The 17,621-nt window shown below is 44.5% G+C and overlaps 1 protein-coding gene across 1 annotated transcript in view; it reads left to right on the forward strand.

Moving 5' to 3' along the window:
* Window positions 1-17,621, forward strand: part of WHRN (whirlin) — a 345,573-nt gene that overhangs the window by 261,876 nt on the left and 66,076 nt on the right. Inside the window, 1 exon segment of the mRNA XM_053695486.1 lies at window positions 12,545-13,022. Within this exon segment, the coding sequence (XP_053551461.1) occupies window positions 12,545-13,022 (478 nt within the window).

A 17,621-nucleotide genomic window follows, 5' to 3' on the forward strand; every position in this document is an offset into this window, starting at 1 on the left:
TGTGCAAGGTCTGAGTGAAATAAAGAACTATAGGTATTGTAGTGCTGAGATGCAGGGTGCTGTGCAAGGTCTGACTGAAATAAAGAAGAATAGGTATTGTAGTGCTGAGCTGCAGGGTGCTGTGCAAGGTCTGATTGAAATAAAGAAGTATAGGTATTGTAGTGCTAAGCTGCGGGGGGCTGTGCAAGGTCTGACTGAAATAAAGAACTACAGGTATTGTAGTGCTGAGCTGCAGGGGGCTGTGCAAGGTCTTAGTGAAATAAAGATCTACAGGTATTGTAGTGCTGAGCTGCAGGGTGCTGTACAAGGTCTGAGTGAAATAAAGAAGTATATGTATTGTGCTGAGCTGCAGGGTGCTGTGCAAGGTCTGAGTGAAATAAATAAGTATTATAGGTAATGTAGTACTGAGCTGCAGGGTGCTGTGCAATTTCTCTGTGAAATAAAGAAGTATAGGCATTGTAGTGTTGAGCTGCAGGGTGCTGTGCAAGGTCTGAGTGAAATAAAGAAGTATAGGTATTGTAGTGCTGAGATGCAGGGTGCTGTGCAAGGTCTGAGTGAAATAAAGAACTATAGGTATTGTAGTGCTGAGCTGCAGGGTGCTGTGCAAGGTCTAATTTTAATAAAGAAGGATAGGTATTGTAGTGCTGAGCTGCAGGGTGCTGTGCAAAGTCTGAGTGAAATAAAGAAGTATAGGTATTGTAGTGCTGAGCTGCAGGGTGCTGTGCAAAGTCTGAGTGAAATAAAGAAGTATAGGTATTGTAGTGCTAAGCTGCAGGGTGCTGTGCAAAGTCTGAGTGAAATAAAGAAGTATAGGTATTGTAGTGCTAAACTGCAGGGTGCTATGCAAGGTCTGAGTGAAATAAAGAACTATAGGTATTGTAGTGCTGAGCTGCAGGGTACTGTGCAAGGTCTGACTGAAATAAAGAAGAATAGGTATTGTAGTGCTGAGCTGCAGGGTGATGTGCAAGGTCTGAGTGAAATAAAGAAGTATAGGTATTGTAGTGCTGAGCTGTAGGGTGCTGTGCAAGGTCTGAGTGAAATAAAGAAGTATAGGTATTGTAGTGCTGAGCTGCAGGGTGCTTTGCAAGGTCTGAGTGAAATAAAGAAGTATAGGTATTGTAGTGCTGAGCTGCAGGGTGCTGTGCAAGGTCTGAGTGAAATAAAGAAGTATAGGTATTGTAGTGCTGAGCTGCAGGGGGCTGTGCAAGGTCTGATTGAAATAAAGAACTACAGGTATTGTAGTGCTGAGCTGTAGGGGGCTGTGCAAGGTCTGAGTGAAATAAAGAAGTATAGGTATTGTAGTGCTGAGCTGCAGGGTGCTGTACAAGGTCGGAGTGAAATAAAGAAGTATATGTATTGTGCTGAGCTGCACGGTGCTGTGCAAGGTCTGAGTGAAATAAAGAAGTATAGATATTGTAGTGCTGAGCTGCAGGGTGCTGTGCAAGGTCTGAGTGAAATAAAGAAGTATAGGTATTGTAGTGCTGAGCTGTAGGGTGCTGTGCAAGGTCTGAGTGAAATAAAGAAGTATAGGTATTGTAGTGCTGAGCTGCAGGGTGCTGTGAAAGGTCTGAGTGAAATAAAGATTTATAGCTGATGTAGTGCTGAGCTGCAGGGTACTGTGCAAGGTCTGAGTGAAATAAAGAAGTACGGGTATTGTAGTGCTGAGATGCAGGGTGCTGTGCAAGGTCTGACTGAAATAAAGAAGTATAGATATTGTAGTGCTGAGCTGCAGGGGGCTGTGCAAGGTCTGGGGAAAATAAAGAAGTACAGGTATTGTAGTGCTGAGATGCAGGGTGCTGTGCAAGGTCTGAGTGAAATAAAGAAGTATAGGTATTGTAATGTTGAGCCGCAGGGTGCTGTACAAGGTCTGAGTGAAATAAAGAAGTATTATAGGTATTGTAGTGCTGAGCTGCAGGGTGCTGTGCAAGGTCTGATTGAAATAAAGAAGTATAGGTATTGTAGTGCTGAGCTGCAGGGTGCTGTGCAAGGTCTGAGTGAAATAAAGAAGTATAGGTATTGTAGTGCTGAGCTGCAGGGGGCTGTGCAAGGTCTGAGCGAGCTAAAGATGTATAGATATTGTAGTGCTGAGCTGCAGGGTGCTGTGCAAGGTCTGATTGAAATAAAGAAGTATAGGTATTGTAGTGGTGAGCTGCAGGGTGCTGTTCAAGGTCTGAGTGAAATAAAGAAGTATAGGTATTGTAGTGCTGAGCTGCAGGGGGCTGTGCAAGGTCTGAGTGAAATAAAGAAGTATAGGTATTGTAGTGCTGAGCTGCAAGGTGCTGTGCAAGGTCTGAGTGAAATAAAGAAGTACAGGTATTGTAGTGCTGAGCTGAGCTACAGGGGGCTGTGCAAGGTCTTAGTGAAATAAAGAACTACAGGTATTGTAGTGCTGAGCTGCAGGGTGCTGTGCAAGGTCTGAGTGAACTAAAGATGTATAGGTATTTTAGTGCTGAGCTGCAGGGTGCTGTGCAAGGTCTGATTGAAATAAAGAAGTATAGTTATTGTAGTGCTGAGCTGCTGGGTGCTGTGCAAGGTCTGATTAAAATAAAGAAGTATAGGTATTGTAGTGCTGAGCTGCAGGGTGCTGTGCAAGGTCTGATTGAAATAAAGAAGTATAGGTATTGTAGTGCTGAGCTGCAGGGTGCTGTGCAAGGTCTGATTGAAATAAAGAAGTATAGGTATTGTAGTGCTGAGCTGCTGGGTGCTGTGCAAGGTCTGAGTGAACTAAAGATGTATAGGTATTTTAGTGCTGAGCTGCAGGGTGCTGTGCAAGGTCTGATTGAAATAAAGAAGTATAGTTATTGTAGTGCTGAGCTGCTGGGTGCTGTGCAAGGTCTGATTAAAATAAAGAAGTATAGGTATTGTAGTGCTGAGCTGCAGGGTGCTGTGCAAGGTCTGAGTGAAATAAAGAAGTATAGGTATTGTAGTGCTGAGCCACAACCTTGTTTTAAAAATTCATAGGGATAGATTACAAGTGACGCAGTATTTTTTATTTTTTTTGTCATAAGCGAAAAGTCCGCTAGGATTCTCATTTTTGTGCTTGTCGGGTTGTGTATTTTGCGCTAGTGTTAACCCGAATAGCACGAAAAACCTAACTTACGTTTTTGCGTGCCCGTGCATGTATTCCCCCATATCAATGGAGAAAAAAATGTGAGATATTTACAGTAAATACAGAGTTAATATCTTTATTTAATATGAATATTAAATTAATATATTTTATAATGTTTTTATCTGCCTAATGGCAAAGGGCTATAATGCACTTATATATACGTGTACATATATTAATGTTTTATATGTATATATATATGACTGTAAATTCATATATACACATATAAATACATTAATATATATAAGTACACACACATATATATATATATATATATATATAAATATATATATATATATATATATACAAATACATCTTTTGCCATGTATCTGTATGTGTCTCAATGTTAAAGCCATTTGTCTGCCTTTTTTATTTCTAACACCTGAGATCTCATATCTTTGAGCCCTTATAACTTTTTCTTCTTAAACGGGGAGAGTCCACAGCTGTATTGTGTTTGCTCTGTTTTTTTTTAACACCTTCCGCCCCAGCTAAACAGCCCGCCCACCTTTCCTGCTGTATTTGATGGTGGTCTCTGCACCACGTATTTTGCTGTATTGTGTTTGCGCCCATCCGCACCCCGCTCAACACCGTCAGATCGTCCACCTGCTACCACGCATCCCCGACCAACACCTTCGGACCTTTCACCTGCCGCATATGCTCCTTACCCTCCCTCCGGACCACAACCCAACCAACTAACCCACCCAAAAACAGCCGCAATTACCTCAACTGCATCCTCCTCAACACCCGCTCCATCCACAAGCACGCCCTCGAAATCTGGAACCCGCTAGATTCCACTTCCCCAGGCGTCGCCTTCCTCACTGAGACCTGGCTGAACCCAGCATTTGCGCCAGACATCGCCACTGCAATATCCGATGGTTACAAGATCTGCCACAAAGACCGCAGCAACCGACCTGGAGGAGGCATCGCCATCATCCACAAACACATCATCCAAGTCACAACCAGCTCCGACAACCACTCATCAAGATCCAGGTCAACCCCAACACCACGCTCGGCAGCACCCTCATCTACAGACCTGCCGGACCTCGTCCCGCCTTCTGTGACTCCATCACCGACCACATCGCGCTCCATGCCCTTGCTTCAATGGACTACATCCTCCTTGGTGATCTCAACTTCCATCTTGACAACCCCAACGATCACAACACCTCCACCCTCGTGGAAAACCTCAAACCATCGGACTGAAGCAACTCGTAAACCACCCAACACACACAGCCGGCCACACCCTCGACCCGATCTTCTCCTCAGGCAACCACATCTCAGTCAATCACATCACCGAACTCCTCTGGACTGACCACCACTGCATACACTTCTCCTTCAACAAACCCACCACCCACCTCCGACAGTACCACCCGCCCCGCAGAAACTGGAACATCATCACCCAAGACCAACTACACTGCACCCTAAACAAATCCTCCCCTCCTACCTCCACAGATGCCAACTTCTCCGCCCCCAACCTCCACCCCTGGATTACAGACTGCTCCAACACCCTCGCCCCCCTCAAAAAACGTCCAGCCGCCAAACCATCAACAAGGCCAGCTGGTTCACCCCGGCCCTCCAGGACTCCAAACGCCACTGCAGACGATTGGAAAGAAAATGGAGATCCAGCAAGACCCTTCTGAAAAAAGCTGCCTTTAAGGAAGCAATCACCTCCTCATAAAAACCACCAAAAAAACAGCCATCCAAGACATAATCAACTCTAACCCACACAAAAGCAAGGAGTTTTTCTCAGTCATCAAGGAATTATCTAAACCCATCAGCAACACCACCAACATCCCACCCTCCCAGGACCTCTGCAATACCCTCGCTGTACACTTCCACCGCAAGATCCTCGACATCTATGACAGTTTCACACCACATAACTCAACCTCCACCCCCCACACCACACACGGACTATCTGGAACCCCCTCACCACAGAATACACCCTCAGAATCATGAAATCCATCCACTCCGGCTCACCCTTGGACCCATGCCCCCATCACATATTCAACAAAAGCAAGCAACACCATCGCCCCTGAACTCCGCCGCACCATCAACTGCTCTTAAAAACCGGCACCTTCCCGGATGTCTGGAAGCACGCGGAACTGAAACCCCTGCTGAAGAAACCCTCAGCAGACCCCACGTACCCAAATAACTACTGTCCCCATCTCATTATTCCCCTTCCCGGCCAAAGTCATAGAGAAGTCCATCAACTTGCAACTTATTGACCACATTGAGGCCAACCACACCCTGGACCACTCCCAATCCGGTTTCAGAAACAACCACAGCACCGAGACTGCCCTCCTCGTCGCCACAGATGACATCCGCGTCATGCTCGACCGAGGAGAAACCGCCGCCCTCATCCTCCTAGACCTCTCAGCAGCCTTAGACACTGTCGACCAGAACACCCTCCACACCTGCCTAGATGACGGCGGCATTCGCAGCAAAGCCCTGGAATGGATCACCTCCTTCTTCACGGGCAAGACCCAGAAATGCAAACTCCCGCCCTTCTCCTCCAAACCCACACCAATCAACTGCGGTGTACCGCAAGGCTCTTCGCTGAGCCCCAACCTCTTCAACATCTACATGGCCCCTCTCGCCACCATCGTCCGACGCCACAACCTCAACATCGCCTCCTACGCCGCCAACACCCAGTTAATTATCTCACTCACCTGAGACCCCACCACAGCCAAAAAGAACGTCCATGAAGGCCTGACAGCAGTCGCCGCCTGGATGAATAACAACCGGCTCAAACTAAACACAGACAAAACTGAAGTCCTCCTCCTCAGACCCAATAAATCCGCATGGGACGACTCCTGGTGGCCCGCAGCACTCGGTCACCCTCCAACCCCAACCGACCACACACGAAATTTAGGCTTCATCCTGGACTCCTCACTCTCCATGGACCGACAAATCAATGCATCACCTCAACATGCTTCCACATTCTCCACCTGCTATGAAAAATCTTCAAGTGGATCCCTACCGAAACCAAGAAATTAGTCACCCATGCACCAGTCAGCAGCCGATTGAACTACCGCAATGCACTCTACGCAGGCTCCACCATCAAACTCCAAAAGAGACTCCAACGTATCCAGAACACCTCAGCCAGACTCATCCCCGACATCCTTCTCCAATGCCACATCACCGAACACCTAAGGAACCTTCACTGGCTCCCCATCAACAAGAGAATCACCTTCAAGCTCCTTACCCACGCGTTCAAGGCCATACACAACATCGGACCTGAATATGTCAACCACCGCGTAAATTTCTACACCCCCGCCAGACAACTCCGATCTGCCGACCAAACACTTGCAGTCATCCCTCGCATCAGCAAATCCACAGCGGGTGGAAGATCCTTCTCCCACAGGGCAGCAAAGACATGGAACACCCTCCTGCTGCACCTCAGACAATCCACCTCCCTTACAAAGTTCAGAAAGGACCTCAAAACCTGGCTCTTCGACTGAACGCCCATCCCTTCCCCCTATCCGCTTTCCCTTAGCGCCTTGTGACCCTCACGGTTGATTAGTTTCGCTCTATAAGAACCCAATAGATAGATAGACTCTTTGATATGGGACTGGAGAGTCTTTCTGCAAAACCATCCCAACTCTTATTAACAGTTCCATAGGCAATCAACGTTGACGAGTTTCGCTGCCTGCTTTTTTCACTCAAGTCCATGTCAGAAGCAACGCTACTATCTGTCACACTTGAAGGGCCATGTTCCGGTTCCACAGCGTAGATTCTGGTAAGATCGTTTTATTTTCCTTTTCAATGTGGAAATGTAATGTAATGAAGAAGATAGGGTCTCAGTGGGACTCCTTTATCTTTATGGAATCAAGGGTAAATATCTCCTGAGGGGGGTTATTGAACAGTGTGGACTTTAATCATGTTTGTTATGTGATTCTGTCTGCTAATGTGTAGCGATGTTTGGGCTTGTGGCTTTTTCAGAACATAACAGCTTTTTTCAGGCTACGCAGTTCTTGTGAACTGGCGTGCTTTTCTTTGGCCTACACGGTGCATCTTGTGACCGGGTGTGGTCACGTGTTTGATCTCCTTTTCCATATTCATGACCATGTGGCGACGGAGAGACTGTGTTTTTGCTACTTGTCTGGGTCATGGGAGGTGGTGAGTGCCCCAGCCATTGGGGTGTAAGGTGCCATTTAATTTTTTATCCATACTTTTCATTTATCCAGTTATGGAGGATTCTGATTTTTTGGAAATGGATGTCTCTAATTCAGATTCTGCTTCTTGCAAAGAATATGAGATGGCCCAGATGATCCAAGCCCATCAGTTATGTTCCGAATGCCGCTTTAGACTTCTCCTGTCTCCAGATTCGGAGAACTTAGAGTCCGCTGAGCCATCCGCCCCTGAGGATTCCGTATCTCGCGAGGCACGCTCCCTAGAATCATCTGTTGCTCCACAAGCAGGTGTCCCAAATGCTGTTACCCCTTCTCCAGAAGGCGGCTTTTTTCCTCCAGAAGTTACTGCACGGTTCTGCATGGCCATAGCTATGGCATTGGCGCATTTACATCTTCCGGGAAGATCTTGTCCATGTTCTGTTAACCAGCGACTGTCAGGCGTGGGATCGTCTGTATCAGATCAGCCCTCTGGGGAGGCTGTTTCCTCTGAGGCTTCAGGGGGTCAACCCTCGGGGCCAGGGTCGTCAGTTGCTCCGGCGTAGGTGAGTTTTTCCTTTCACTTTAGACTGGCATGCTTTTGTGTCCTGCTGAGGCATGTGTTGGCAGCGCTGGAGGATCCCAGTTCTAACGGGTCGAGCAATTCTCAGTCTTCTGTTCCAAACGACAAGCAGGATTAGTCGTATGGGGGGATATAAATCAATCTCCTTATCGTTATTTATTGTGATCTCATCCCAGCTCTGAGATTTGGAAGAATTGGGACTGTGACCAGCTGGTCCGGTTGGTGTATCCTTTCTTCTTGGGTGTTCACCTGCGGGTGCTGCCTTCTTTTATTTTTGATCCGGTTAGGATGTATTTTATTTCTTTTGTGAGCTCATGACTGTTGTAGTTTTTCCATTGAAAAACATTTTCTTCTTTGGGATTTAATACTAGCGATTTTGTGGTCACGTTGGACTTCCACGGAAGTTAAGCTTAGAAAATAAAATTTAAAAAATAAAGTTAAGACATTGATGAGGCCTTAGGGCTTACATGTCTACTGTTTGTCTTTTTATTTAGGCTAGCCCTGTTAGGGTTTTGACTTCTTTGGTGGCCTTGGACAGTTCTGTGGCACCCTGTATATCAGGCGGGCCCTGGTTGGGTACTGAGTTTGCTTACCTCTTGTTTAGAAGTTGTTTTCTTGTTCTACAAGTTATAGGAGGCCTTTTTGATCCTCGATGTCAGGCTGGTCCTGGTTTCCTCATCGGGGTGGGGATTGTGTTCAGTCCTAGGTGTCCTGTCCTTGCATAGCTCGAGTTTGGTTCTTGCTATATCATTACTCTGAAGGTTCCTGAGGTCCTTTGGGTCGGGAGCTTGAGTTTCATGGAGATCCTCCGTACCTGTTTTTGGGAGTGATTTATTTTCTCCTTTATTGGTACCTCTATTGGATTGTTATCCTTGATTTCGATACTTGGGTCAGTTCCTCTTCATTATGGTCGAGGTTGATTATGTATCTCTGCCCCTTTTTCCTTGGTGTAGGTCTTATTGTCATCTGTCTAAGGAAAGTCGGTCTTTTGGGCCCATTTTTCCTCATGGTTTTCTCTTCTGATCCCATATGTTGGGGGCTCTGGGGATTGTTATGTTGTCTCTTTTACCTTTGTTGGGTTGCCCCTGTTTGGTGTTTCGGTTTTGATTCGTCACCTGCCAGGAGTTTTGGATGCTCATTCGTTCATCAATTCCTGAGCTGAGGGGCCCCGAAGATTGATCCATAGTGGATCATTAGAGACTATCATATTTTCTCAAACTCGATTTTCTAGATCTGGCTATGGCTTAGCAAACAAGCTCAGAGCAGCAAGTACAGAGCCACGGGTACAGATCCCCGAACAGTCCTGTCAAGCAAAATGCCTCCTAGACCTTTAAGGATTTGAGTTATGTTCTCTTTGGGTTCTCCTTAAGTCTTCAGACTTAGTAGGTGTTGACCCTAGAGGTCCATTGGGGCTGACTGTTCAGTCACTGGGATACTCACATAAGAGTTCAGTGTTTCAGACCCAGTGGGTCATGGCAGTGTTTGCATCACCGGTGGTGCAAGGTCATCTTCAGTTGGACTATATTGGTGGTTATTCCTCAGGGGTTATTGTTTGGAGCCGGTTCCGGGTTCCGTTTTTTTGTTTTCCGGGTTCTGGACATAGTCTTTGTCGTTGACTGAATATTTGATTTCTCCGTTTTCCAGATCCCATTGGATTTGGTTCTGATAGGCACAGTTCCAGATTGTTTTTTCCTGGTCATGGGAAATCTCCTGGTTCCTACTGACGGACCTTTTTTCTCTCTTCTGGAGAAATGGGAAAATTTATACTGGGCCGACTGTAGTGGTCAGATGGTGCCTATCAACTGTTTTTTACCTTTGATGTCCGTTTGCAGCTAGTCGCACCTTGTTTGTGTGCTAGATAGCTGTTACGTTTTGGTTTTCCTTTTTTTGGGGAGGTCCCAGTATTTCGTAGTTATCCACCTGCTTCCTCAGAGGTTTTTTTATTCCTCTGTTCGGTGTGGGTTATCTTCCTACCTTACGTGCAGGATGTCATGTGATTCAATGCTCCTGGAAGGTTGGCTTTTAATGTAGCATGCCATTCTTATAGTGTTGGTTGAGGGTCTCTCCTGTGGATTTACCTTCCCTTCAGGTTCTGAAGGGAGCTATGGCTAGGTTCTTGGAACCAGAGCTGGTTTTTCGGGGACTACCCTTCCTGAGGATCTTGGGGCTGTAGGTCGTCACTGATCGCTGGGCCTGGTGGTCTCTGGGACTTTTGTTCTCCTTGTCTTTTTGGACATTGTCAGTTGCTTCGGTGCTGGGTCAGTTTGCTCAGAGTAGGGGTCAGGGATCTGACTGCTCTGTTGAGTGTTGACAGCGTATACTGAGAAGATCACGTAGGCTGCTTCTTTAGGTAGGAGGCTTCATGGTGAATTCTTCCCTCAGAGGTAGCTGGTCCTTTCTTCTTGGTCAGGGTGCTGTCCTCCCCTTACCTGTGTTCAGGTGGGAGGGAGTTGTTTTCTGCTCTGCTTTCGGAGTTCTTCTCCTCTGTGAAGTTTTTCGGTGCAAGTTTACTAATTACTTGGTTTCTAGTTTTGGGGGCTTGATGTTATGTTCAGCCACCTCTCAAATGGAAGCCTGCTGGTTTCGCCTGGAGCATATACAGATATTTCTATATTGTTTTCTGGTCTGCTCCCAGGGGCTTTTTTTCCCTATGGTTGTTCAGTTCTGAGTGCTGAATAGCGCTCTGTGGTATGATAGAGGGGTTCTACTTTTTTTCCTTCTAGTCTGGTCTGCTCCCAGGGGCTTTTTTGCCCTATGGTTGTTCAGTTCTGAGTGCTCAATAGCACTCTGTGGTATGGTAGCGGGATTCTACTTTTTGTCCTTCTAGGACTTTGGTTTGGTTCCTTGGGATCCATGCTGGAGAAGGTCTGGTAATTCCTTCCTTAGATCTGCTCTGTCAGTGGGATTTTCTCTACGCGGCTTTGCCCTATTGCAGCCTTGTAATCCGCTCTGTTGGGTTTCGCTTAGGGCTTTGCTTTGTCTTTTCTTTGTTTGCCCTAAGGTTTTTGTTGCTGGAGGGCCTTTCGGACTTCTTTTTCTGATTCCTCCTTCTTCCTTTTCAAGGAGACTGTGGATGTCGCCTTACCCCCGGTCTCCTCATAGGCATTTGTGCTCGGTTGAGTCTTCTAAGCTAAAGGCTTATAGTGGCCTCTAGCTGGGACCTTTATGGTTTTAACTGATGGGCAGTTGCTTGGTCCTCTTCCATTTGATTGTCTCTTCTGCTTCTGGTGAAGCAATTTTTTTATCGGGAGTAATTATGCTTACCTGATCATTTTCTTTTCTTCTGACAGCGAGAGTCCACAGCTCCCCCCCGTTTTTATTCTATGGGGGTTTTTATATTTTATTTGTTCTTCTGGCACCTTTTTCACCCTGATATTTCTTCTACTGTTCCTTGTTCCCTCAGCAGAATCACTGGGGATGAGGGAAGTTGGGGAGGTATTTAAGCCTTTGGCTGGGGTGTCTTTGCCTCCTCCTGGTGGCCAGGTTCTGTATTTCCCAAAAGTAATGAATGCAGCTGTGGACTCTCCCCGTCAGAAGAAGAGAAAATTATCTGGTAAGCATAATTTAAGTTTTTTTGTGCAATATTACTTTTTAATATAATTTTTTTTAAACAGTGTTAATATGAGTTTAACAGGGCTTTGTAATGTATTTTTTAAGTGTTTTGTGCAACTTTTTTGTTTCTGAAAACAGTTAACTGCAGCTCTGAGATCGCAGTAAGGATTCAAGTGTAAAGGGCGATTGTGCTAGCACAATCGCGATTTCGCTCCACTTGTAATATCAGCAAAATGAAAATGGCTTGCAAAAACACGACTGCGCTAGCGTAAACCCGTTTGCACTTCTCTTGTAATATCATTGAAATTAAAATGGCTTGCAAAAACACGATTGCGCTAGTGCAAAACCGTTTTTAGTTCACTTGTAATCTAACCCATAATGTGAGAGATTACTGATAATCCAAGCAATATTAGTCTGGGTAAGAAGCTTAAATGGACACTAAAGTCAAAAATAACCTTTCATGGTTCAGTTAGACTCTAGAGCATGCAGACTTTCAAATGTACTTCCATTAACAAAATGTATTTTTATGTGCACACTTTCTGAGGCACCAGCTACTGAGCACTGAGGCACCAGTTTCTACTGAGCATGTGTAGAAGTTTACAGTGTATACGTATATGAGTCTGTGATTGTCTGTTGTCTATCACTTTATACCAGGGGCTAGCAAATCAAAGTACATTTTGAAATTTGTCAGAAACAAATCTGCTCATTTAAAATTCAGAGTAAGTGTTATTGCCCTTGTTGGTAATAAAGTTTTACTGTATTTAATGACCGTTTAACCATTTTAAGTGATTTAAATTATTATATCCATTCTGCTATTATTTATTTGGGTCTAGGGAATTGGCAATTCAAGGAGCTTTTCAGTTTAAGCCAAACTATCATTCCTTTAGAAGATTTTACCTTATTTAAGGATTATGTGAGCAGGAAGGTAGAAAGAAAATCATTTTAGATAGCTATCTCTTCATATAACTCTTATATGGTTACTTCTCCTGGTGCTTAGAATTAGTACTAGATATAATCTAGTAGGATTACTTTTTTATTCATGCAACTGAGTATACTTTAAAAAATGATTTTTAGAAATGTTTCTTATCTTCAAGTGAATGGAGAACTGTTTATCTATTGTTTAGAAATTTTCTCTTCAGATGCAGTTAATCTAAATGTGAAGATTTATCCATAAAAAAATATTGTTCTCTATTAAAGGATGATATCACATCACTACTAGAAGACTCTCCATCTTTCTGTCCAACTTCCCCTAGTGAAGAACTTTATTTACACTGCCGAAGTCAAGGAGGTGAGCGGATTTTGCGACCCTCATCTGGATCCTCCCAATCAGGGCTGTTCTTCACAGCACCGTCAAACCCAAGCCCCCCACTTCCCCCTCTAAGCACACCTCCAGCCTCTCCACAAACCAAGGACATTCATGAAGGGTCCAACACCAGCAACGCAAGAAAAACACAGACCTCCTCTACCCCTGCACCCCAGCTGGCTCTGGTCACACAACTACCAATCACTCCTTTCCCAAGAGTGCAGTCACCTACCAGGTTAAAAAACATGGCTGAGAGCCCACCACCTGCGCCCTTGGAACCTCCAGTCAGCCAGCATTTTGTGATGGTAGAAGTTCATCAGCCCAATAGTGAACCTGATGTCAATGAAATTCGAGCTGTGCCCCAAGTACGAGGTGAGATACCCCCATACCATGGTCACTTTGTATGTCAATACTCTACACAAACAGAAGGGATAATCTGTTTCTGTTTCCCACATGGAAAGAAGATACCCTGGCAATGTTCCACACCCAGAGCATGACAACGTGACCTGTTAGTGATATATGTCAGAAGAGGGACAAGTGACAGATCTGGGAGTGTTAGTGGGGTGCTGATCACACAAAATCTTAAAGGTGGACACAGTCACAAATGTGCACAACAGTTTGCATTGTACATGTCCTTAGCTATATTTAGTGGGGTAAATTGAAGGGGACAGGGGATTTAAGTAAGAATAGCCGGATTAAATAGTATACAAGTAAAACCCTTTGCCAGAACCACCGTCCCATACACTCTTTATATTGCTTTGCGTTAACTTTTCTTAGGACCATCAAATTTTAAGTTCTAGAATCACCTCTCAATGAGACACATAATATATCAGGATCTCACATACAGTCGAGTGACTTGTAGTTTACACACAACTAGAGACCTGGCACTTAGCTTGTCAATGTTACACACCAATAGTAAGTGACACCTCATCATTTACAGTTGTCTGTCATCTATAATACAGTGCACCAACAACAAAACACTACCTCACCTATAATACAGTGTGCCAACAACAAAACACTACCTCACCTATAATACAGTGCGCCAACAACAAACACACTACCTCACCTATAATACAGTGCCCAACAACAAACACACTACCCCACCTATAATACAGTGTGCTAACAACAAACAACACAGTACCTCACCTATAATACAGTGCGCCAACAACAAACACACTACCTCGGCTATAATACAGTGCGCCAACAACAAACACACTACCTCAGCTATAATACAGTGCGCCAACAACAAACACACTACCTCAGCTATAATACAGTGCGCCAACAACAAACACACTACCTCACCTATAATACAGTGCGCCAACAACAAACACACTACCTCAGCTATAATACAGTGCGCCAACAACAAACACACTACCTCAGCTATAATACAGTGCGCCAACAACAAACACACTACCTCACCTATAATACAGTGCGCCAACAACAAACACACTACCTCAGCTATAATACAGTGCGCTAACAACAAACACACTACCTCAGCTATAATACAGTGCGCCAACAAAAAACACACTACCTCAGCTATAATACAGTGCACTACCTCACCTATAATACAGTGCTCCAACAACAAACACACTACCTCAGCTATAATACTGTGTGCCAACAACAAACACACTACCTCAGCTATAATACAGTGCGCCAACAACAAACACACTACCTCAGCTATAATACAGTGCATCAACAACAAACACACTACCTCAGCTATAATACAGTGCGCTAACAACAAACACACTACCTCAGCTATAATACAGTGCGCCAACAACAAACACACTACCTCAGCTATAATACAGTGCGCCAACAACAAACACACTACCTCACCTATAATACAGTGCTCCAACAACAAACACACTACCTCAGCTATAATACAGTGTGCCAACAACAAACACACTACCTCAGCTATAATACAGTGCGCCAACAACAAACACACTACCTCACCTATAATACAGTGCGCCAACAACAAACACACTACTTTATCTATAATACAGTGTGCCAACAACAAACACACTACCTCAGCTATAATACAGTGCATCAACAACAAACACACTACCTCAGCTATAATACAGTGTGCCAACAACAAACACACTACCTCAGCTATAATACAGTGCGCCAACAACAAACACACTACCTCAGCTATAATACAGTGCGCCAACAACAAACACACTACCTCAGCTATAATACAGTGTGCCAACAACAAACACACTACCTCACCTATAATACAGTGCGCCAACAACAAACACACTACTTTATCTATAATACAGTGCGCCAACAACAAACGCACTACTTTATCTATAATACAGTGCGCCAACAACAAACGCACTACCTCACCTATAATACAGTGCGCCAACAACAAACACACAACTTTCTCTTGTTAAGTGTATCCAGTCCACGGATCATCCATTACTTATGGGATATTCTCCTTCCCAACAGGAAGTTGCAAGAGGATCACCCACAGCAGAGCTGCTATATAGCTCCTCCCCTCACTGCCATATCCAGTCATTCTCTTGCAACTCTCAACTAAGATGGAGGTCGTAAGAGGACTGTGGTATTTTATACTTAGTTTATTTCTTCAATCAAAAGTTTGTTATTTTTAAATGGTACCGGAGTGTACTGTTTATCTCAGGCAGTATTTAGAAGAAGAATCTGCCTGTGTTTTCTATGATCTTAGCAGAAGTAACTAAGATCCTTTGCTGTTCTCACATATTCTGAGTGAGGTAACTTCAGAGGGGGAATAGCGTGCAGGTTTTCCTGTAATAAGGTATGTGCAGTTAAAATATTTTTCTAGGGATGGAATTTGCTAGAAAATGCTGCTGATACCGAAGTAATGTAAGTAAAGCCTTAAATGCAGTGATAGCGACTGGTATCAGGCTTATTAATAGAGATACATACTCTTATAAAAGTGTATTTTAAAACGTTTGCTGGCATGTTTAATCGTTTTTTTTTCATATGTTTGGTGATAAAACTTATTGGGGCCTAGTTTTTTCCACATGGCTGGCTTGAATTTTGCCTAGAAACAGTTCCTGGAGGCTTTCCACTGTTGTAATATGAGTGGGAGGGGCCTATTTTGGCATTTTTTTGCACAGCAAAAATTACAGACACAGACATCCAGCTTCTTCCTGCATGATCCAGGACTTCTCTGAAGGGCTCAAAAGGCTTCAAAAGTCGTATTGAGGGAGGTAAAAAGCCACAGTAGAGCTGTGGCAGTTGTTGTGACTGTTTAAAAAACGTTTTTGTCATTTGTTATTCCGTTTTTGGTATTAAGGGGTTAATCATCCATTTGCAAGTGGGTGCAATGCTCTGCTAACTTATTACATACACTGTAAAAAATTTTGTTAGTGTAACTGCATTTTTTCACTGTTATTTCAAAATTTGTGTTTCTTAAAGGCGCAGTAACGTTTTTTATATTGCTTGTAAAAAAGTTTTTTAAAGTGTTTTCCAAGCTTGCTAGTCTCATTGCTAGTCTGTTTAAACATGTCTGACACAGAGGAACCTACTTGTTCATTATGTTTGAAAGCCATGGTGGAGCCCCATAGGAGAGTGTGTACTAAATGTATTGATTTCACCTTAAACAGTAAAGATCAGTCTTTATCTATAAAAGAATTATCACCAGAGGGTTCTGTCAAGGGGGAAGTTAATGCGACTAACTCTCCCCACGTGTCAGACCCTTCGCCTCCCGCTCATGGGACGCACGCTAATATGGCGCCAATTACATCAGGGACGCCCATAGCGATTACCTTGCAGGACATGGCTGCAATCATGAATAATACCCTGTCAGAGGTATTATCTAGATTGCCTGAATTAAGAGGCAAGCGCGATAGCTCTGGGGTTAGGAGAGATACAGAGCGCGCAAATGCTGTTAGAGCCATGTCTGATACTGCGTCACAGTATGCAGAACATGAGGACGGAGAGCTTCAGTCTGTGGGTGACATCTCTGACTCGGGGAAACCTGATTCAGAGATTTCTAATTTTAAATTTAAGCTTGAGAACCTCCGTGTATTGCTTGGGGAGGTATTAGCTGCTCTGAATGACTGTAACACAGTTGCAATTCCAGAGAAATTGTGTAGGCTGGATAGATACTATGCGGTGCCTGTGTGTACTAACGTTTTTCCTATACCTAAAAGGCTTACAGAAATTATTAGCAAGGAGTGGGATAGACCCGGTGTGCCCTTTTCCCCACCTCCTATATTTAGAAAAATGTTTCCAATAGACGCCACTACATGGGACTTATGGCAGACGGTCCCTAAGGTGGAGGGAGCAGTTTCTACTTTAGCAAAGCATACCACTATCCCGGTTGAGGACAGTTGTGCTTTTTCAGATCCAATGGATAAAAAATTGGAGGGTTACCTTAAGAAAATGTTTATTCAACAAGGTTTTATTTTACAGCCCCTTGCATGCATTGCGCCTGTCACTGCTGCGGCGGCATTCTGGTTTGAGGCCCTGGAAGAGGCCATCCAGACAGCTCCATTGAATGAAATTATTGACAAGCTTAGAACGCTTAAACTAGGAAAACTCATTTGTTTCTGATGCCATTGTTCATTTGACTAAACTAACGGCTAAGAATTCCGGATTCGCCATCCAGGCGCGTAGGGCCCTATGGCTTAAATCCTCGTCAGCTGACGTGACTTCAAAGTCTAAATTACTCAACATTCCTTTCAAGGGGCAGACCTTATTCGGGCCTGGCTTGAAGGAAATTATTGCTGACATGACTGGAGGCAAGGGTCATACCCTTCCCCAGGACAGGCCCAAATCAAGGGCCAAACAGTCTAATTTTCGTGCCTTTCGAAATTTCAAGGCAGGAGCAGCATCAACTTCCTCCGCTTCAAAACAAGAGGGAACTGTTGCTCATTCCAGACAGGCCTGGAAACCTAACCAGTCCTGGAACAAGGGCAAGCAGGCCAGAAAGCCTGCTGCTGCCCCCAAGACAGCATGAAGGAACGGCCCCCTATCCGGAAACGGATC

The sequence above is a fragment of the Bombina bombina genome, chromosome 12, assembly GCF_027579735.1.
Source record: "Bombina bombina isolate aBomBom1 chromosome 12, aBomBom1.pri, whole genome shotgun sequence".
Classification (NCBI taxonomy): Eukaryota; Metazoa; Chordata; class Amphibia; order Anura; family Bombinatoridae; genus Bombina; species Bombina bombina.